This window comes from Protopterus annectens, chromosome 6.part0 (assembly GCF_019279795.1).
Source record: "Protopterus annectens isolate FY-2018-M chromosome 6.part0, PAN1.0, whole genome shotgun sequence".
Classification (NCBI taxonomy): Eukaryota; Metazoa; Chordata; order Ceratodontiformes; family Protopteridae; genus Protopterus; species Protopterus annectens.
This window is the reverse complement of record NC_056737.1, coordinates 726,375,346-726,400,181: the sequence shown is the minus strand read 5'-3', so window position 1 is coordinate 726,400,181 and position 24,836 is coordinate 726,375,346. Positions and strand designations below refer to the sequence as shown.

The following is a 24,836-nucleotide window of genomic DNA, read 5'->3' as shown; positions in this document are numbered from 1 at the left end:
CCTAGAATCATGGGGGAAACAGATGACTTCATAAATGGCTGTACCTTAGGGCCATAATAAGGGGCCGCTACACCTTGCCTGAGATCTTCCAAGTCTGCCCAATTCTCCAAAATCTCATTCTTATGATAACCACGCAATAATAACCTCTGTTCCAAAAGTTTAATTTCTGACTGAAAACCAACATCAGTAGGATTCAGTCTTGAGACTCTGATACCTTGTCCACGAATCAGATTACGAAAAACATAATTAGGGTGCATACTAGTTCTACTCAAAAGAGTATTCCTGAAACAGGTTTTCCTATAAACACCCGTGTTTATAATAGAGCCCTGTAATTTCTCTATGTATAGTTCTAAAAATTCAATACGTTCCTTAGAGGAAACCATGGTAAATTTCAAACGATCACATAACGTATTCATATATTCAGAAAACTTCATCAATTCAGCATCTGTACCCTTCCAAAGAAAAAATAAATCATCGACAAAACGTCGATAGAAGGGTACATAAGCATTAAAATCTCCAGTCTTGAACAAAACCTCTTCCTCCCATTGTGCTAGAAACATATTGGTGTAGCTATTGGCACACGAAGTGCCCATAGCTACGCCATGTTTCTGAGCATAAATGTCATGCTCAAACACAAAAATATTATTTTCCAACACAATCTCAAGAAGGAAACAAATTAATTCTATCTGTGAGGAATCATAAGTACTATGAGCCCTCAGGTAATCTTGCACATAGTACACACCTAAATTATTCGGAATCATAGTAAATAGTGACTGAATGTCCATAGTCACAAAAAATATCTCCTCAATGTCATCAATACCGTGTATGCAGTCATATAAATCTAATAGGAACTGCTTCGAATCCTGAAGCACCACCCTATTAGAACTCAAAATGGGTCTAAGGTGCTTCTCTATAAATATCGACAAGGGTTCAGTAACCCACCCACCTCCCGAAACAATTGGGCGTACGGGTGGATTAAATAAATGCTTATGGACTTTAGGAAGTCCTTGAATGATGGGCAACAAGGGATTGTGCACAGTTAAAAAATCTAAAGTTCCTTCAGAAACCAAACCAGCTTGGAAAATCTCATACAGGGACCTATTAATTTTGTTGATAATATTATGCACAATATCCATATCTATTTTATGATAAAAGTTCATATCACTCAACATGTCTATCATCAATTGGTGATACTTTATACTATCCATCACAACTACTGAGCCTCCCTTGTCAGCAGGCCTAATAATGATCTTTGAATTCATTCTAAGACTTTTTAAAGCTTGTCTCTCATTAAACGTCAGATTAAACTTCTTACCATACTTGGAATTACCAGTATGTACATCATAATAATTATAGATTTTATCTTCAGTTAACTTCATATAGGCTTCAACAAGGGGATGGTTAAAGGAATATAGTGGCTCAGTTTCTTAAAATTGGGGTAACGATCATGTATAACTTCTGAATTCCCCACATGAGAAGTATTACCCTCATGAGAAATATTACCATAATGATAACGTAACATAATGTTTCTACAAAAGATTTTTAAATCTAGAACTGTATCAGTAAGCCTACTATTACTAGATGGAATAAAAGTCAGGCCCTTACACAAAACATTCTTTTCATACTGATTCAATGAATAAGAAGAGATGTTAACAATTAATGATTTGGTATCTTGCCCCAAATTCTCTTTAATGTTTGACCTCCCCCAAAGTCCCCTGACAACTTCCTTTTCTGTCGCCCCTGCTCATCAACCTGCTCCATCTCCCAGATCTCTCCAGACGAGCAGGTAGCGGAAAAGGAAGACCAGGAAGACCAGGAGTGAGGGTACCAACAGAAGGAGTAGTCTTATTCGATAAATGAACATTCACATTTACCTTCGGTCGTACAACCCTCTCAGAATTAGTAGAGGTATTGACTATAACCTTCGGAAACAAATTCTGTTCAGACAACTCAGAGGAAGTAACATTAATAACATCAGTAATATTATCAGCATCCTGTCTAATAGATGGCATATCAGAATTCACATCAATCTCACCATTATTCATGTCAACAGATACAATATTGTCAATGTCACTGGAAGTATGAACTGAACCATTACGATTCTCATTCAAAATATTCACAGATCTGTCAACAGTCCCAAAATTACTTTCATTAGATGACTCAGTCACAGCTTCTCCAACAGTCTTAGACATTCTGCGATTCACTCTAGACACAGTGTTCTGTCCTATTCTCGGCCATAAAAAGACATGGCCCATTTTGAAATCATTGGTGTCTCTTAAAATTTTGGTTTTCTTTTGTTGCAGTAATTTCCTTTCAAATACTGCCACACCATCAAGTACACTCTCTAACATCAGACACAAAATATCACTAGAATGTCTACTAAACAAAACATCTTGTTTTAATTTCAAATCTAGTCTCAATTTATCTTCCTCGGGTTCAAAAAACTCATTCAAAAGACGCATATATTTAGCGCTCACCTCGAGATTAATCTGTTGCCACCTAGTAAGAATTTCTGGATGTTGTGCACCTTGGGTTGGCATATTCAAAACTCGAAGACCACGAGGAACAATCTTTTTATCAAGACAGTATTCAAAATGCTGCCGTTGTAATTGCAGCCTTTTCAATTTAAAAAAATCGCGTTCAATGTCCTCCATCTGTTGTTGTAGAGCTTCCGTTTCTTGGGTCGCATTGATGACATCATTGCTGGTAATATCACTAGCGTCTGGTACCAACAATAGCTGATTATCCTTCGCCAAATATATAGCATATCGTTCGGACAAATATATGCCAGAATCAGTTCTACAGCTGTTACCACTTCTGGCTGGATCGTTGCCACTTCTGGCTGGATTGTAGTCAAGCTCAACTGTTTCCATGAACTGATTAGCCATGTCCAAGTGAGTTATACTGTAAATAATAAGAAATGTAACCACAAAAAGAAGTATAACGGTAACCCACAAGGCAAACACTCCATATCCTAAGAATAGTATAATAAAATAATAAAAAATCAATTGGTAACGGAGCGACCAAGGCAGCATAAATGGCAGCAACCAAATATAGTAATAAAACAATTTATTGATGTTAACAAGAGGTAAGCGCTTTCGCATACAATGCTTCTTCAGACCTTTAAAACAAGTAAATTAACAGCCATATAAATACTTTCAAAGCAACCAATCCACACACCTTCCTAATCATGCTAGCTCAAGCACTTAAAGAAATAGCACATCACAACTAAAAACAACAACTAAACTAAAATCCACATATAACATTCATATAATAGACTATCACACAAAGTAAAATAAAAATATCTATACGTATATATATATATATATATATATATATATATATATATATATATAAAATGTATAATAAACAATAAACTAATAAAATAAAAACTACTTAGGTATTCTACGTTTCTTAAGCAAGGGTTTAATGGATTCTCGCTCATTCAAGCCAGAGCCTCCATAGGCTCTCAAAATGATCATCCAATTTGTTTCCCTATGTTCGGTATGATTCCGAACATCCCCCATTCTAATACCTGGAGGGATGATGTCAGTCGCCCAAAATATAAAATTATGTGTTACACCCCGTTCTAAAACATGTTTAGACAGGGCATTATACGTCAAGTTCTTCCGTATGCAGTATAAATGCTCCCTCATTCTTTCACATAGAGATCTATTAGTCTTCCCCACGTAGAATGACCTCCATTCAACACACTCTGCTAAATAAACAACATTTGTGTTTTTTGATCACCCTGATATGAATAGAAGATTCACCTTTAGGGTCAATGCGAATTGTAGATATACATGATCGTTACCCCAATTTTAAGAAACTGAGCCACTATATTCCTTTAACCATCCCCTTGTTGAAGCCTATATGAAGTTAACTGAAGATAAAATCTATAATTATTATGATGTACATACTGGTAATTCCAAGTATGGTAAGAAGTTTAATCTGACGTTTAATGAGAGACAAGCTTTAAAAAGTCTTAGAATGAATTCAAAGATCATTATTAGGCCTGCTGACAAGGGAGGCTCGGTAGTTGTGATGGATAGTATAAAGTATCCCCAAAATTGACGATAGACATGTTGAGTGATATGAACTTTTATCATAAAATAGATATGGATATTGTGCATAATATTATCAACAAAATTAATAGGTCCCTGTATGAGATTTTCCAAGCTGGTTTCATTTCTGAAGGAACTTTAGATTTTTTAACTGTGCACAATCCCTTGTTGCCCATCATTCAAGGACTTCCTAAAGTCCATAAGCATTTATTTAATCCACCCATATGCCCGATTGTTTCTGGAGGTGGGTGGGTTACTGAACCCTTGTCAATATTTATAGAGAAGCACCTTGAGATTGTGTTGGAAAATAATATTTTTGTGTTTGAGCATGACATTTATGCTCAGAAACATGGCATAGCTATGGGCACTTCGTGTGCCAATAGCTACGCCAATATGTTTCTAGCACAATGGGAGGAAGAGAATTTGTTCAAGACTGGAGATTTTAATGCTTATGTACCCTTCTATCGATGTTTTGTCGATGATTTATTTTTTTCCTTGGAAGGGTACAGATGCTGAATTGAGGAAGTTTTCTGAATATATGAATACGTTATGTGATTGTTTGAAATTTACCATGGTTTCCTCTAAGGAACGTATTGAATTTTTAGAACTATACATAGAGAAATTAGAGGGCTCTATTATAAACATGGGTGTTTATAGGAAAACCTGTTTCAGGAATACTCTTTTGAGTAGAACTAGTATGCACCCTAATTATGTTTTTTGTAATCTGATTCGTGGACAAGGTATCAGAGCCTCAAGACTGAATCCTACTGATGTCGGTTTTCAGTCAGAAATTAAACTTTTGGAATAGAGGTTATTATTGCATGGTTATCATAAGAATGACATTTTGGAGAATTGGGCAGACTTGGGAGATCTCAGGCAAGATGTAACAGCCCCTTATTATGGCCCTAAGGTACAGCCATTTATGAAGTCATCTGTTTCCCCCATGATTCTAGGTCATCATTTGAAGGTCCCTTTGTACTATACACAAGATCATAGGTCACTTAGTGACCTTTTTAGTGAACATTGGTCTATTTTACAGGTAGATCCACAAATTGGTAGTATTGTTGGCCCTCGTCCATCCTTCCTTTATAGGAATAAGATGAATCTAAAAAGGTTGTTATGTAGTAATAGAGAACATCATAATAATTATGTAGCACTAGGAGTTACAGTACCTTGTGGTAGTTGTAACTTCTGTGAAGTGATCAACACATCTGAGTTTTTTGATCACCCTGATATGAATAGAAGATTCACCTTTAGGTCAATGCGAATTGTAGATCTACAAATGTTGTTTATTTAGCGGAGTGTGTTGAATGCAGGTCATCCTATGTGGGGAAGACTAATAGATCCCTACGTGAAAGAATGAGGGAGCATTTATACTGCATACGGAAGAACTTGACGTATAATGCCCTGTCTAAACATGTTTTAGAATGGGGTGTAACACATAATTTTATATTTTGGGCGATTGACATCATCACTCCAGGTATTAGAATGGGGGATGTTCGGAATCATACCGAACATAGGGAAACAAATTGGATGATCATTTTGAGAGCCTATGGAGGCTCTGGCTTGAATGAGCGAGCATCCATTAAACCCTTGCTTAAGAAACATAGAATACCTAAGTAGTTTTTATTTTATTAGTTTATTGTTTATTATACATTTTATAATTATATATATATATATATATATATATATATATATATATATACGGATAGATATTTTTATTTTACTTTGTGTGATAGTTTATTATATGAATGTTATATGTGGATTTTAGTTTAGTTGTTGTTTTTAGTTGTGGTGTGCTATTTCTTTAAGTGCTTGAGCTAGCATGATTAGGAAGGTGTGTGGATTGGTTGCTTTGAAAGTATTTATATGGCTGTTAATTTACTTGTTTTAAAGGACTGAAGAAGCATTGTATGCGAAAGCGCTTACCTCTTGTTAACATCAATAAATTGTTTTATTACTATATTTGGTTGCTGCCGTTTATGCTGCCATGTTCGCTCCATTACCAATTGATTTTTTATTATTTTATTAGTTCACATGTACTTTAATATGATTTAACTACAGCTCTCCCTGTTATTTTAAGTATTAATCTTCTGAATTTATTTTATAGGTCTCGATGCATCAGGGACAATCTTAATTATTATTTCCAGCATTCTGGCTCTAACAACATATGGCCTCTTCATTGAAATATGGGTGTATCTACGGCAGAATATCAAAGATATCATAATAAAGGATCTGACACTAACTGTCCTTGGACTTTTTCCTGTGAGTAAGATGACAACACTTTGTAATAGCTATAATGTGGTACTAAGGACATCGCTTTACGCATTTAGCAGGGTATTCTCTAATGTAATGTTTTGTCAAAAAAATCTTGTTTAGCATGATAATTTCCTTCTGGTGAACTTATCAGATGAATTCACTTTCCTGAGAAATATAGACTGCTTAGTGTAGTACTGGCATGTACAGTCTGTTCTTTTTGGGATACATTCAACAGTATTTTGATCTTTCTCTTGAGCAGTCACCATATGTGAGACTAACATTTCCTAACATTTATCACCATTTTCTTGGATCAGCCTTTGATTCAATGTATAGCACTGTAAAAACAAACTGTACAAGAACCGTCATTGCAAAATAAAAACTAAAACCAAAAAGCTCTGAAAAAAGACGCCACTACAGAACCACAGAAAAATAATGTATTTAGCGCTTTTGTTCAACAGAACTTCCTCAGAATATAGCTTAAATGGAAATGTCATTTATATATACTAACCATAAAATTAACATCAGTCCAAAACAATATACTAAAACATTCTGTAAAGAGACAGATAAATAAAACTATACTATAAATATCAAGTGAATTTCCTATATATATAATTACTGTTTAATTTTAGTTTGCAGATCAAATCCAATATTAATAAGTTCAGTGAAAATATAGTTGCCACTTAAGTGCTAAATTCTATAATCTATTACAAAGCTTTATTTTCATCCTTAGTTTGAATAGCTCTAAGATATCTACAAATTCTCTTCCATAATTTTCTTGAAGTCTTACCTATATAGAAACTTTTACATTTCATTTTATATTAGTAGTATAGTTTTATTGTTGTCATTTCCATTTCAGCTGTACTCAATGAATGTTCTGTTGAATGAAAAAATATATCATTTTCCATGGTTCTTTGATGGTGTCTTTTTTCAGTCATTTTGGTTTTAGTTTTTATTTTGCACTGATGGTTCTGCTATATTTTGTTTTTATAATTATTTTTTGAGATATCATTCTGGTCCTTTTGGATTCTGTCTTTTTGACCATGAAGTATGTGGCAGAATCTAAGAATTTGAGTGGTTCATTGGTTCACACCATTCTTGGCAGTATCAATGAATAATTTGAGGGGGCTGAATTCAGGCATGCAGGTACTTTTCAGGCTCCAAAAGGACTGTAATTTCAGATATGTTAGTTCACATGATGACCTAAATATTTCTGATGATGAAATTACTATAGTTGATGGAGACACCCGTGGTAAGAAGGATGTGGATGACTTGTTGCAGAAACTACAATCCTTTTAACTCTGTTAGTCACTAATAAAATTTTGATCCTCATTAGTGATAATGGACCTTCTGAGTCAGTATTCCAATGAAATTAATTTGAAAGAAATACTGTATAAGTTCAAGAAAAATTTGTTTAAATATATATCTTTGATTTATGATAGTATGTTTTCGAATCTTGTATTAATACAGGTTGTATTCCAAAAGGTTTAAGAATTTTTTAATTTCTTGATGGTCTTAACAAATCAGATCAACTGTACAGAGATCTTTGCAAATTGTTTAATCAGACTAGGCCGGATCTGATGTGCTTACTCATTAGAGAAAATTAAATTAAACTAAATTTGCTTTCTATGGAAATTAAAAAAAGATCAATTACTGAAAAAATCTAGCAGCTTTCATTTTGTTAAAAAAAATTATGATCCTGTTTTGATGTGGCTTAATATACATGTCAAGACCATCATTGATTGTAAAGCCAAAAAGTTAGCACATTATGATGCAGCATATGCTGATGGGACAGCTTAACTGTTAAAAAAAGTGTAGGTTCAGCTAGAGCCATGGTTTTTAACCACAATTTACTTAAAACAACCAACACACTAGCCCTAGGAGTTTAGTCAAGGTAAATATAGTGGATAGTTTCTCTAATCCTTCTTCTGGAAAATTTGAGAAACCAACAGACTTAAATTGTCTTGAATTTTCTTTGACCTCTAATAGCTCTACACTATAATTGGATGAATATCTCCTTTGGGAGCAAAATTAATCTTTCTCTCAGCAGAAAACCAAGGAGAAGTGCAAAGATGTGAAATGTGTCAGACAGAGAAAAAGAAAGAACTGACCATGCCTATTTACAATCCAAGTAAGAATGTATTTTCTGCTGCATATCTGGATATTTTATCTAAAGGATTGACCTTTTTACCATTGGAGCGGGCTAGTTTGGTTAACACACTCATTGAATTGAAACTATATACTCAGAAACTGAACTTCCATTATATATTTAGACAATTTCCTAAGCTATTTAATGTAAACACCAGCTTGGCTAAATGTAATTGTTTTAATCCATCTTTGAATGGAACTATTAAGTCTTTTTTAGAGGCCTGTGAACCAGACATCAGGTCTTTGCTTTCTCTGCCACCTGGTGAAAGGTTTTATAATTTAGATAAAGAGAATTATAGAGAATTAAATACACTTAAAAATATGGATGATGTCCATTTCATGAAAGCTAACAAGGGTGATGGTTTGGTTATTATGAGCAATAGTAAATATGAGTGCACAATTTTTACTGCGTTAGATGATGCTTAGTTTATAGTTAAGTTGATTTGCTCACTATTCATAAAGTACATAAACATATTGATGATTTTTTTTATTAGAACTTATAGAACAAAGTTACACTGATTTTTAAATTATATGAATTTTTGTATGTCACCTATCTACATTTAGGTATTTTTTTCAGAATTCCTAAGATTCAAAAAGATGCACACAACTGCCATTTATTTCAACAAGGGTTTTTTAAAACATAACCTATTGGTATTTATCTAGATAGGTTTTGAACCCCATAGCTCAGAAGTTATGGTCTTTTATTAAGGGCTCATGTGATCTTCAGCACAGCTTCAGAATTATTGTATTACTGGTGATGAAACATTTATTTTTTATGTTCGCTATTAATATCCAGTATACAATGATTCCACATGACATTGGAGCTGAGTGGACCAGATTATATTTAAATAAATGTAGTAGTCTTAACAAAGCAGACATTGATACCATATTTTTATGCCTTGAGATAATCGTTAAAAATATGTTTTTTGTGTGTTTTAAGATAAATACTTCCATCAAAAGAGTAGAGTGGCTATAGGCTTGTTTATGGCACTGGTCTTTGCTAATCTTGTGCAAGGCCGGTGGGAAGATATATTTTTATACACAAATCCCTTTTATATAAATGTAGCCTTTTACAAACGCTATATAGAGGATTTATTTTTTATTTGGAAGGGGAGTAGAAATTATATATTAAGGTTTGTGGAATCCTTGAATTCAAATCCTGAATTTCTAAAGTTTACTTTAGGTAGTATAGGTAATGTAGTTATTTTTTTTGGATATTAGACTTACTATATGTACATATAATAAATGTTTTGATACCACCATTTATAGAAACCATATGTATGTGAATAATTATATTCACTTCAACAATTCCTGTCCCGTCCATATGAAATTGTATGTAACTAGAGGACAATATATTAGACTTTCATGACTCACTTCTAATGATGCTGTGTTTTATGAAGAATGTTTAGTGTTTAAAGAGCTTCTTATGGATAAGGGGATCTAAGACTGGCCTCTGGAAAAATCCATAGATGATGTTAAATTGAAAAAACTGTCTAATTTTAAACATATTTACTAGGGAGGCTACTTAGTAAAGTCAACAATATGGATAATTTGAATAATTAATTAGTAATGGCTAATATGGATGTTGATAGTTTAAACATCAAGAAGATACTAATAGATAAATGGAAAATTATAAAATGTCTTATTTATGTTATAGATAAGATTTATATCACTGGATCAGGTATTTCTGATCTATTTGTTTTGCAGATGTGCAGAAGGCCCATCAGAGCTGGATCAAAGGAAGCTTTGTAGGCTAGGCATAGATCATCTCTCAGCAGTCTGCAGGAGACTGAGTATAGGGATAGGGGTTTCAGGCAGGCCACGTAAAACACATTTTACTCACCATGTATTCTTTCTGTCAGAAACCTTTGTGGACACTGCAGCTGTTCATGCATTCCTTTCCTCTCTGTCTCTCTAGCAGGGTGCAAGGGAGTAATATGCTTCACTGAAAACACCCCTAAAGTAAACACTAAGCAGTCTCATCCAATAGGCAGTCTGAATCCACTCAATCCACCTGCCATTTATTTAGGACAAACTGTGTGCCATCTCTACCCTTGTGCTTTAAGTAAGTGTTAGGCACATCCAGTCTTCTACGTGCATTTTAGCCTGCATAGCGACTAGTCTAAAGATAAGTGCTTCTGTGTCATAGTTTGTAAGCAATAGCCTTATTGTCTGTAAACCCTGCTCCACTGACATCCTGCTGGTCAGCTTTTACTCTCTACTTCCTAACAGACACTGACATTTACTCATACTGCTCTTACTCAGACTATCTCTTTCTCTTACATTTTCTTTACTTCTTCTAGATTTGCTATTCCCATTATTTATATCCTTTTGTCTTTCTTTAGTGGAACTGTATGTCTTCAAGGAAGTCATCCTTGGTCTCTCCCCTTCCTTTATTTCTCCTTACTCGAAACAGTTATTAAACCACTTTCAGCTCTGAGCTAGTATTTGTGCACAGTCAACATTGACTCAGTGCACTCAACTGCCTCATTAGTGTGTTTTTATTTTGCCATAAAAGTGTCCTTGCAAGCAAATAGATATGTATGTAACAGTGAAGTTATAATGTATGTAACACTGAAGTTTGAACACCAGTCTGTGGGCTATAATTTTATGTCAATTATAAATATTATGGCAGGCTAAAACAAAGAACTTCAAACACAGATCCCCTGAATCTGGATAAAGTAACCAACGATAAAAGTATAATATTCCAAAAAAGCCAACAACTCGTTGGAATACACACAGCAAAACAACACTTTAATACAAAATACTAAAAATATAAAACATGTGAGCACTTTCACAGAGTCCTCTCTGCTTCCTCAGACATACTACAGTAACTGCTGCTCTTGTTTAAATAACGATACATCTAGGTCATATCCAATCAGTTAACAGCATCTTGACTGAATAAATAAAAGTTAAAGGCATACACTATACAAACACTATATAAACAATCAATCATATAAATAGTGAACTAAAAACATATGTAAAAAAACTGTAAAAACATGCTCTATAAAATTAGATGGTGGTAAAACTGTAAAATATATGTACAAATATTAGAAGATGTGACCACACATAATAATCAATGTTTCAAAGACCTGTTCCTAAGAAAAGGTTTCAGTGAAACCTTACTATTTAGTCCAGGTGGTCTGTCAGCCTGAAGCCTAATTATCCATTCTTGTTCTGAGGCTTCTACTATGTAGGCAAAACTAATCGGCTACTCAAAGATAGAGTCCTAGAACATTTAAGGGACATTAAAAATAAAAAAGAGACAAGTGCGTTAGCGATGCATGTTATAAAGGAGGGAGCCACACACACACCTTCAAGTTTCTAGTGTTACATATCATACAAGATAATAAAATAGGTGGGAACATGAATAACAAGACTGAAGCCTCAGAACAAGAATGGATAATTAGGCTTCAGGCTGACAGACCACCTGGATTAAATAGTAAGGTTTCACTGAAACCTTTTCTTAGGAACAGGGCTTTGAAACATTGATTTAGTATGTAGTATGTCTGAGGAAGCAGAGAGGACTCTGTGAAAACATTCACATATTTTATATTTTTACTATTTTGTATTAAAGTGTTGTTTTGCCATGTGTATTCCAACGAGTTGTTGGCTTTTTTGGAATAAAACAAAGAACTTCGTCCAGTATAATAGTTCCACTTTCTTAGACCACAGTAGTCCCATTAATACTTTCTCCTTTTACTGCGCTCAAGTAATTGTTTACCAGTCCACTGTCTCCCATCCTTAAGTTTATTTCTCTTCTTGTGTAACCACCAAGCTCTAAGCCAGTAATTTTACACAGCTGCACTACTGCATTCTGGCTTACTTTTTACTCATTGTTTTGCTGATCTGTGGGGGTTGGGGTGGTCTTTTGACTTTGTATTTCAAAGTCCATAGAAACATCTTAAAATTATACGGTTGTTCAAACAGTCAATTGCAATTTTTATAACGCTATCACCATTAGTCATGTCAAGGTGATATTGGACTAATTCTCCTACTAAAACTGTGTCCTAGAGCAACAAGATCAAGACTTCATCTACTAGTACAGTGGCCTTTTAAATTACATTACTCCTTTTACTTATCTCTCTCAACAGATTTGTGGCTGTTTAAGTTGATTCACTGATTGTTTTTTTTTCTCTATCTCTTTACCAAGCTTTCAACCCACTTCATTCGCCCTCACTAATGCTCAGGCTCATTTTGCTCCCCTATCCTACCCCCAATTCCCACTCACCCTCTCTTTATCTACATTTATACTTTCATAGCATTACCCACATATTCCTCAAACCAATACCATCAGTTCCCTCCAGAAGAAAAGAATTAATAGAATTTTTCCCAATAGTAACAGCCACTCTTGTTTACCACCCAAGACTCTCTCTCAAACTGTCTTAAACCTTGCCCCCTATAACTATCAAATTACATCTCTACAATCAACCCAGTACCCTCCTAACATTTTCTAATCCTTATTTACAACAAAGATAAAACCCAATTTAAATAAGATGCCCCTAACTCAGATTATTTTACTATTCCTCCTCACTCTACTAGCCTTCATCACCAAATATCAAATCCACCTCCTTCAAATTCTTAGGACTTCAACCAATCCTCACAAAGAATATCAATATCTACCCAGCCTGCCTTTTTCCATAATACCCTGTCTCTACAAACAAACCATATCTGCTTTATTTATCTATAAATATCTCAAAACTAAGTATCCAAATTTAAGATCAAATACCAAACCAAGACCGAAATATAACTGTCCACATTCTTCCCTCTGTAAAATATCAATTCAAAAAAATTAGCAGAGATATTCACCCCAACCCATGTCCCACTGTTCATAAAACCATCACTTCCAACCACAAAATAAACCAGTCACCTAATACATCTCATCGAAAAACAGAAATCAAACTCACCTTACTAAATATGAACCTAATAAGTATGTGCAATAAAATCCATGACATACATGCCTACCTTGCCACATATACTCCTGATGTAGTCATAGTTACTAAAACCTGGTTAAAAAGAAATAAAGCATAATTAGATCAGCCCCCTGATACAATATACTCAAACACAACAGACAAAACAAGCATGCAGGTGGTGTAGCAATCATCTATAAACATTTCCTAACCATCACCTTATGTCCACAGGAAATACCCACATTTAACAATGCTGAACGTCTTATAACATTCCTAAAAATCAACAATAGGGAAACTGTATGTTTAACAGCAATTTATATACCACCAGAGAATAACACTGATACTGCTGAAAGCATCCTGTATTGAATATCCCAACAAATTAACCATTAAACTTTAATACTCGGAGACTTAAATATAGACTGGCAACTCATAAATTTCACTATCCCCACTGAATCAGTAAACTTGTTCATCTTCAGATAATTATTAACCACACCTACTAGAATCAATAAAACTTCAGGGAGACACTCAGTGTTAGACTGGATGCTTACAAACAAACCAGACAAACTGGCAAAAGTAGGCTGCCTCTCAGATAGCATAAGTGACCACATACCAACATATGCTATTAGAACTCAGCATAATCTAGATAAACATTATCTATAATTAAATATGAAATACAACCAATTTCAGCAAAGGTATTTTCAATGAAATACTAAAACAATATAACTGGAATGCACTTAGAACAATGCCACTAGATAATGCTGTAGAACACTTTAATAACATATTCTTACAGACATTAAATAATATAGAACCAGTACATAATAAAAGAGTAAAGTCCAACCCCCGCACCATGAATGAAAAAGAAACAAAAAAAAATCAAGACAAAAAAGGGATAAAGCCTGGAAAAATTGGTATAAAAACAGAACCTGAAATGTCTTCCAGCAGTATCAGACTGCTGGGCTGCAGCCTCCCGGTTTTGTCATTAAAAAAAAAAAAGTTTAAATAGGGGTTTTTACACACTAGTAGCAATTCGAACTGCAAACTTTTGTAAAGTTGAACATGCAATGTTTCACGTAACTTGGAGCCGCGCACATGCGTACTTGAGCTCTGCTTTAAAAAAAAGACAAAAAGAATTTTTCTTGTCATAGGACTGTTTTTAAAATAGTCCAGATTGGGAAGACTACAGACATCAATGAGGATGCCCAGAAATCATTGTGGTTTTAATGGTTTTAACCGCAGTAAATTAGAACCCGCTTGGAATGTTAAGTCAGCAGCCATATCACATAATCTGAGTAAGTGACGTGGTGGCTGATTACTCTTGTTGCTCTAGTGTTCTCTTCCCATGGTTTACCAAAGTTACTTTGTGGGGGGGAAAGCAACAGAGATGGATGAACATGAGAGTAGGAGAAAAAAATGTTGTGAATTATTGAAATTTTGGATTACATGTTAGTTAGGTAAGAGAAGCCAAGGATTCCTTAGCAAGGCAGTTTTTTTAATTAACTCCATCTAAAAAAATTCAGTTTTTTTATTTTTTTATATGATATCCTTGGAGGGTTACCCAGATAGTATGGAGACAATGTGTTTTGGGGACTGCTGATGATTTTCTTTTTTTTAATATAATACACTGGCAGGGTCAACCAGATGCTAGTGGTCTATGTGTTTTGGGGGCTGATGATGACTTTCTTTTTTTTATAATATAATATCCTGGCAGGAGTCAAAGAGATATTAGGTATGCAATGTGTACTGGGGAGCCATTTGTGGATGACGTGCTTTTTTTTTCACCTAATATTATTTTGCAGGGTTACTCAGATACATTAGGACAGTTTGTCAATGGTTTGTTGTTGAAACAAAGTCTATTCTTGCATGAGTAAAGTGTGTGTGGGTGAACAAGATCATGTGCAAGTTCTTGGCTATGAGATGTGAAAAAAATACAGTAATGTAACCGTGTTCTTTTATTTTCATTATTTTAAACCTTGTAGGCTCAAAGCAGCTGCTCTGGGTAGGCAGTTGGGATGGGGGTAATGCCTATGTGCGAATAGAATGACTACAGTTCTGTCTTGTTTTGCAAGAGTAATGTGCATTTGAGTGAAGTAAGATCGACCACAAGCTCTGAAATCTGTGTATTGTTTATGTGGAAAAAAAAGAATACTTGCCATGATGACAGTGTCTTCTTTTTTGTTTTTGTTTTAGTTTTTAACCTTGCAAGATCAAATCAGCTACTGCGGGTGGGGTAGACAATGGAGATTAGGGCTATGTGTGAATGAAACAAATGGCCCTGCTGGTTACTGTTGTTATAATTCTAGCTTTGCAAAACTGTAATGCTTTTGTGTCTGTACTTTAAGATGAATATAAAATAATTAGCAAGTTTATGAGTAATTCTTGATGTTATGTTATTTCATATCTGTTCATGAATATACTGAATATTTGTTTAAAATGTTTCTAATATGTTGGTGCAATTCAGCATGTGTAATAGTTTCTGAGCACTTATTTTATGTAAATTGATAAGCACGGTTAGGGCTGATCCCACTGTAACATAGCTTTGCCCCTTTGTAGTTGGCCACACCCTTTCTAGCCGTCCACGCCCATTCAGCTGTCTCCTGCAGCTCCTCCCCTTTGATTTTAAGTCACCAGCTGCCACTGAATTTAGACATCTTAGAAACCTTACAAAACTCCATATCAAACAGGATAAGTAAAGATACTATACCAACCTACAAAACAAACATAAAAACAACCCAAAACTTTTTTGGTCATCACTAAATAAACTACTCCACCCTGACAACACCACCACACCCTATTCAAAAACAGACAATACAACAGACTCTATCCCTGCATAGTTTAATGCCTGCTTTATACAATCAATATTATCTCTCTTAGACACTAATACATCTGCTGCCCTGTCTCTACCCCTGCCCAGTCAAAAACATCCACAGCTATTCAGTTTTAGTCCGTTACCTACCTCGCTCATAAGGAAGTTGATCAATTACCATCAAACTATCTAAAAATGGCCACTGAAGTCATAGCCTTCCCTGTGTCCATACTAGTTAATAGGTTCATAGCAGAAAGATAAGCCCATCCCTGTGGAAAAAATCCTACATCATACCATTGCACAGAGGCAGCACATATGCAGAGTTTAATAACTACAGACCAATAGCAATCTTCTCTCCACCTCTCCAAAATATTAGAGAAATGCATCCATATGCAGCTGATGCAATACCTAAGCTCAAGTAACCTGCTCTCAGAAAACACAACATGGTTGTAGGCCCCAGCACAACACCCCTACTGCTCTACTACATTTTACCAGTATAATAAACCAACATAAAAATGATACTAAAAGAACGAAACCACAGAGCAAAACAATGAAGGGGCTCAAAGTACTCATACAAAGTCCCATATATCACCAAACGACAGTCACAGGCAAAAAGATACTCCACTGTTGTAAAAGGATAAAAAATATAGGAATTTATTGACAGACAGGGTAGCGCTTTCGCTAAATAGCTTCTTCAGCCCAATATAACAACAATCATCAACAACTGTTCCATTTAAATACCTAAAAAGGCGCCATTCTGATAAGAATTATTTAAAGGTATACATACTCTAATAGCAAGACATTTCAGTCATGTAAAACTTAATGAATACAGAGCCCTAACTAAATGTTCACTTATACAAAGATTATACATATAGGGATTGTAAACATTGTGACAGCAAGAATATAAAGATATAAATATAAAAATATAAATATATATCTAATCATAAATACATGGTCAAACAAAACTTAATCAAATAATATAAAAAGCATACATAGTAAAATATCAAAATATAATTATCATAAAATTCTTCCATTATGTCTGAGTTTCCTCATTTTTAAAAGTGGACGTAATGGAACTTTACCATTAAGACCTGGGCTAACATCAGCCCGAAACTTAATTATCCAATGTGTCTCCCTTGCTTCTGTATAATTCTTCACATCTCCCCTCCTACATGTCCTATATATCTGTTCCAACACCCTAAATTTAAAATGGTGCTGCAGACCCTTTTCAGAGGTATGTTTAGCAAGTGCATTATGTATATGTGCCTTTCTAATATGGTATCGCTCACGTATCCTATCCTCAAACAGCGATTAGATCTTACGTAAAACGCTGGACAGGCTATACAAGTAGCTAAATACACTATGTCCTTGGACATACAATTCCCATGGACACGTATAGTTAGTGGATCAAGAAAGGTAGGATGTCGAAATACTGGATCTATCAGAATATATGAGCAAAAATTGCAATTATTACATGGTGACATATAAAATTCCTGCATAGATGGAATATAATATCTAGACTGTGGATAACAAAGTAACCGTTTAAGGTTCCTCTTGTTACGGTAGATAAACTTAGGTCTATCACCAGTGATCTCCTTAATCTTAGGGTCTACAGACAGGACATGCCAGTGTTTCACAAAAATATCCTTGATAGGACCAATATCCTTAAGCGAAACTGGAAAACAATGCTGGTGTTGCCCAGTCGAGTCAGTAGAATATGACTCTGGACCACTGTCTTAACAAGCAACCGCTATCTGAAAAATATGGCGTAGCTCTAGTCATCCTTAAACTAGTGGCATTATTCATGCCCTCCTCAATATCCAATGTACTATAACCCCGTTCCTTCAATCTATCTTTAAGATCTCTGAGATCCATATTATAGGTACACTCACTGGGTGTATATCTAGATGTACGCATTGATTGACCACGAACAATGTTCTTGTAAACAAACCGGGTGCATACTATGACGATGCAAAAAGTATTCCTGTGGCAGGCTGCGATATAACCCAGTGTTGATCATACCACTTGCTAACTTCTCAACATAGATATCTAAAAATGGAATCCGAGTATCAGACCACTCCTTTTTTACCAAGGAACTCTACAGCTGCATTAACCTCTCCATAAAATTGTGCAAGTTGTGCAGGTGTCCCCTTCCAAATCAGGAAGAGGTCATCTACAAAACGCCTATAGAATGGTACAAAATCCTTATACATCTGATTGTGAAACAAAAATCTGTATTCCCACTCCGCCATGACTAGGTTGGCGTAGCTATTGGCACAAGATGTGCCCATAGCCACGCCATCCCTCTGAAGATATAGTTGTTCTTGGAAGCAGAAAACATTAGAATTCAAAACTGTCTCCAACAGACATAAGGTGAGATCTCCATAGTGACCCATATTATGTCTATGGTACTTATATCAGTGTTAACGTATTGGTATAAGTCCAGCAAAAACTGTTTCGTGTCTCTAAGTATATGGATGTTACTTTCTACCATGGGTCTAAGCTTACTTTCTACATAAATGGAGAGAGGTTCCGTAGACCACCCTCTACCTGGGTCACTATGGATGTTCAATCACTTTTTACGGTGATACCTAATGCCCTGGGTATAGAAATGGTGGATGCTTATTTGAGGAGGACAATGATAGGACCCAACTCGGAGATAGATCTCACCTTATGTCTTTTGGAGACAGTTTTGAATTCTAATGTTTTCTGCTTCCAAGAACAACTATATCTTCAGAGGGATGGCGTGGCTATGGGCACATCTTGTGCCAATAGCTACGCCAACCTAGTCATGGCGGAGTGGGAATACAGATTTTTGTTTCACAATCAGATGTATAAGGATTTTGTACCATTCTATAGGCGTTTTGTAGATGACCTCTTCCTGATTTGGAAGGGGACACCTGCACAACTTGCACAATTTTATGGAGAGGTTAATGCAGCTGTAGAGTTCCTTAATTTTACAATGGAGTGGTCTGATACTCGGATTCCATTTTTAGATATCTATGTTGAGAAGTTAGCAAGTGGTATGATCAACACTGGGTTATATCGCAAGCCTTGCCACAGGAATACTTTTTTGCATCGTCATAGTATGCACCCTGGGTTTGTTTACAAGAACATTGTTCGTGGTCAATCAATGCGTACATCTAGATATACACCCAGTGAGTGTACCTATAATATGGATCTCAGAGATCTCAAAGATAGATTGAAAGAACGGGGCTATAGTACATTGGATATTGAGGAGGGCATGAATAATGCCACTAGTTTAAGGATGACTAGAGCTACGCCATATTTTTCAGATAGAGCGGTTGCTTGTTACGAAGACAGTGGTCCAGCGAGTCATATTCCTACTGACTCGACTGGGCAACACCAGCGCATTGTTTTTCCAGTTTCGTTTACCAAGGATATTGGTCCTATCAAGGATATTTTTGTGAAACACTGGCATGTCCTGTCTGTAGACCCTAAGATTAAGGAGATCACTGGTGATAGACCTAAGTTTATCTACCGTAACAAGAGGAACCTTAAACGGTTACTTTGTTATCCACAGCCTAGATCTTATATTCCATCTATGCAGGAATTTTATATGTCACCATGTAATAATTGCAATTTTTGCTCATATATTCTGATAGATCCAGTATTCCTACATCCCACCTTTCTTGATCCATTCACTATACGTGTCCATGGGAATTGTATGTCCAAAGACATAGTGTATTTAGCTACTTGTATAGCCTGTCCAGCGTTTTACGTCGGTAAGACGAATCGCTGTTTGAGGGATAGGATACGTGAGCACGTATACCATATTAGAAAGGCACATATACATAATGCACTTGCTAAACATACCTCTGAAAAGGGTCTGCAGCACCATTTTAAATTTAGGGTGTTGGAACAGATATATAGGACATGTAGGAGGGGAGATGTGAAGAATTATACAGAAGCAAGGGAGACACATTGGATAATTAAGTTTCGGGCTGATGTTAGCCCAGGTCTTAATGGTAAAGTTCCATTACATCCACTTTTAAAAATGAGGAAACTCAGACATAATGGAAGAATTTTATGATAATTATATTTTGATATTTTACTATGTATGCTTTTTATATTATTTGATTAAGTTTTGTTTGACCATGTATTTATGATTAGATATATATTTATATTTTTATATTTATATCTTTATATTCTTGCTGTCACAATGTTTACAATCCCTATATGTATAATCTTTGTATAAGTGAACATTTAGTTAGGGCTCTGTATTCATTAAGTTTTACATGACTGAAATGTCTTGCTATTAGAGTATGTATACCTTTAAATAATTCTTATCAGAATGGCGCCTTTTTAAGTATTTAAATGGAACAGTTGTTGATGATTGTTGTTATATTGGGCTGAAGAAGCTATTTAGCGAAAGCGCTACCCTGTCTGTCAATAAATTCCTATATTTTTTATCCTTTTACAACAGTGGAGTATCTTTTTGCCTGTGACTGTCGTTTGGTGATATATGGGACTTTGTATGAGTACTTTGAGCCCCTTCATTGTTTTGCTCTGTGGTTTCGTTCTTTTAGTGTACTTAGTTTGGCTGCTACGACAGAGCATTAACTCCCTACAAGCAGTTTCTCTATTTTATTTAACATAAAAATGATGATCTGCTTGTGTCCACCAATGTTCTTAGACTTGTTGAAGGCATTTGATACTGTCTCACACCAATAACTGCTGACTCTCCTCAATAGGAGTTTCACAAAACTCATTGCTGTGGCTTCTTAGTTACCTATCTGGAAGGCAAAAAGCCATTAAATGGCAACAAACATACTCATCCTTTCAACCAGTTACTACAGGTGCCCCTCAGGGCTCTATCCAGGGTCCTCTCATATTTAATATATTTATTAATGACCTCCACACCTCCACTCACCATGCTAGTTTCAGTATGCAGATAAAATGTCCAAACGGCGAAGTCCAGAACGCTACAAATCACCAATGACCCACGAATAAAAGATGTATTCTATAAAACCACTGGCAACAAAAGCTAATAAATAATAAAATCTGTTTTATTCCGTAGTTAGCGCTTTCACCACTAAAGCGTGAGCTTCCTCAGAACATTCAAATTGTAATTCCATTAGATTAAATACATCTATTTGGCGCCAAAATCACGTTCACATTCTTAAGGCTATATACTACTGTTAAATACCTGACATTTCAAAAAACCAATCATCTCTAAAAAAGTGCTTTAACAACATAAGAAAGCTATGCCTATAAAAAATAATAAAAATCAAAGTGATATTAGGTATGCAATGTGTACTGGGGGGCCATTTGTGGATGACGTGCTTTTTTTTTCACCTAATATCATTTTGCAGGGTTAGTCAGATACATTAGGACAGTTTGTCAATGTTTTGTTGTTGAAACAAAGTCTATTCTTGCATGAGTAAAGTGTGTGTGGGTGAACAAGATCATGTGCAGGTTCTTGGCTATGAGATGTGAAAAAAATACAGTAATGTAACCGTGTTCTTTTATTTTCATTATTTTAAACCTTGTAGGCTCAAAGCAGCTGCTCTGGGTAGGCAGTCGGGATGGGGGTAATGCCTATGTGCGAATAGAATGACTGCAGTTCTGTCTTGTTTTGCAAGAGTAATGTGCATTTGAGTGAAGTAAGATCAACCACAAGCTCTGAAATCTGAGTATTGTTTATGTGAAAAAAAAAGAATACTTGCCATAATGACAATGTCTTCTTTTTTGTTTTTGTTTTAGTTTTTAACCTTGCAAGATCAAATCAGCTACTGCAGGTGGGGTAGACAATGGAGATTAGGGCTATGTGTGAATGAAACAAATGGCCCTGCTGGTTACTGTTGTTATAATTCTAGCTTTGCAAAACTGTAATGCTTTTGTGTCTGTACTTTAAGATGAATATAAAATAATTAGCAAGTTTATGAGTAATTCTTGATGTTATGTTATTTCATATCTGTTCATGAATATACTGAATATTTGTTTAAAAATGTTTCTAATATGTTGGTGCAATTCAGCATGTGTAATAGTGTCTGAGCACTTATTTTATGTAAATTGATAAGCACGGTTAGGGCTGATCCCACTGTAACATAGCTTTGCCCTTTTGTAGTTGGCCACACTCTTTCTAGCCGTCCATGCCCATTCAGCTGTCTCCTGCAGCTCCTCCCCTTTGATTTTAAGTCACCAGCTGCCACTGAATTTAGACATCTTAGAAACCTTGCAAAACTCCATATCAAACAGGATAAGTAAAGATACTATACCAACCTACAAAACAAACATAAAAACAACCCAAAACTTTTTTGGTCATCACTAAATAAATCACTCCACCCTGACAACACCACCACACCCTATTCAAAAACAGACAATACGACAGACTCTATCCCTGCATAGTTTAATTCCTGCTTTATACAATCAATATTATCTCTCTTAGACACTAATACATCTGCTGCCCTCTCTCTACCCCTGCCCAGACAAAAACACCCACAGCTATTCAGTTTTAGTCCGTTACCTACCTCGCTCATAAGGAAGTTGAACAATTACCATCAAACTACCTAAAAATGGCCACTGAAGTCATAGCCTTCCCTGTGTCCATACTAGTTAATAGGTCCATAGCAGAAAGATAAGCCCATCCCTGTGGAAAAAATCCTACATCATACCATTGCACAGAGGCAGCACATATACAGAGTTTAATAACTACAGACCAATAGCAATTTTCTCTCCACCTCTCCAAAATATTAGAGAAATGCATCCATATGCAGCTGATGCAATACCTAAGCTCAAGTAACCTGCTCTCAGAAAACACAACATGGTTTTAGGCCCCAGCACAACACCCCTACTGCTCTACTACATTTTACCAGTATAATAAACCAACATAAAAATGATGATCTGCTTGTGTCCCCCAATGTTCTTAGACTTGTTGAAGGCATTTAATACTGTCTCACACCAATAACTGCTGACTCTCCTCAATAGGAGTTTCACAAAACTCCTTGTTGTGGCTTCTTAGTTACCTATCTGGAAGGCAAAAAGCCATTAAATAGCAACAAACATACTCATCCTTTCAACCAGTTACTACAGGTGCCCCTCAGGGCTCTATCATGGGTCCTCTCATATTGAATATATTTATTAATGACCTCCACACCTCCACTCACCATGCTAGTTTCAGTATGCAGATAACTCAACGTTAACATGTGCGGCCTCAACAATAAATAAACTCCCAAGACATTACCCAAAAAATGTTCTCCTCTGTAGAGGAAGCAAACCTCCTACTCACTCCCAAGAAAACTATGTTAATGTTTTTTATCTCAAAAAGTTGCCAAAATCAAAAGCATTTTTTTACCCTAAAGTTAGCAAATAATGTTGTCATTGAAACTGTAACTCATAGTAATCTTCTAGGCATTATAATAGATGACACTTTTAAAGATCTTAAATATGACCAGCATATACTGCACACTATTAAATCTACTCACAGAAACAAATGTTAAATAAAATAAAAATAAATAAAATAAAATAAACTAGGCTCCCTTTATAGGATCAATGGATTCCTTACAGATATTGCAAGAAAAAACTCCAGCCATCATCTTCTTATTCATAGGTTCATAGGTGTGAACCAGGCTAATGACCCTGGAGCCTTTACAAGCCTAGCCCATAGGATTACCCTGGCATTATGCCACCAGACCTTAGTTCCCAGTGCCTCTGTCGAGTAAAACCACTGGAGTGATCCCTGGGGTGAATTTTCTATTTCCTAGCCACTCATCAGGATTTCTCTTGAAGGGGGCCAGTGAGGTGCTCTGCTTGACATGTATGGGAAGTCTATTCCATAGCATGGGCAGTCTCTGCATTATGAACCTGTCCCTCCAGCATGTTCTGTTGATTGTGGTAATGAGGTTGAGGTCACTGGCACATGTCGTGCGGAAGGATTGGAATTTCTTTAGATGTAACATTTCTAACAGAGCTGGGTCAGACATAGCTTTGTAAGTCAGCAGAGATCACCTCTAAGTAGGTGATATGAGACAGAGAATAGTTGGAGTTTTTTGAGTCTGCCCATATAGGACAAATATTTAAGGCTTAGGATCCTCTTTGTGAGGTATTTTTGCAGCCTCTCCAGTTGTTGCACGTGTTTAGTGAGGTACATGCCAAATGGGGCATTGTACTCAATGACTGGCCTAATGAGGGAAGAGTAGAGGGAGACAATGACCTCTTTCCTTCTGGATGCAAAACTCCTAGTAATGAGATGTGCCACATAGAAGGACTTTCTGACTACAGTGGCAATGTGATGGTCAAAGGAGAGGTTGCTGTCAACCTGTGTTCCCAGATCTCTTATAACACTTTCTGTGTTCAGAGGACTATCATCGATGTGGTAATTCATGGGAACTGTGTTTTTCCCAAAGGGGATGACGACACATTTTTTTGGCATTGAGCTTAAGGCCATGGTTCTGACACCAGTTGTTGGTCTCAGTGAAGCCTTTCTGTAGGATGTCAACATCACTTGGGGAGTTAATAATAGCTCCACACTTGCAATCATCAGTGTACTTTGTCAGCCAGAGTCCCTTCGTGTTGGCCTGGACTTCAGAAAAGTAGATACCAAACAGGAGAGGACCCAGAACCAAACCCTGTGGGACTCCACTCATGACTGGTCGGTAGTCTGACTTGGAGTCAGCTACTTTCATACTGTTG

General features: G+C 35.9%; 1 protein-coding gene across 1 annotated transcript in view; it reads left to right on the top strand.

Moving 5' to 3' along the window:
- Positions 1-5,423: 5,423 nt before the first annotated feature.
- Positions 5,424-24,836, top strand: part of LOC122803887 (organic solute transporter subunit alpha-like) — a 210,703-nt gene continuing 191,290 nt past the window's right edge. Inside the window, exons 1-2 of the mRNA XM_044073569.1 lie at positions 5,424-5,544; positions 6,175-6,329. Of these exons, the coding sequence (XP_043929504.1) occupies positions 5,424-5,544; positions 6,175-6,329 (276 nt within the window). The remainder of the gene's footprint in view (positions 5,545-6,174; positions 6,330-24,836) is intronic.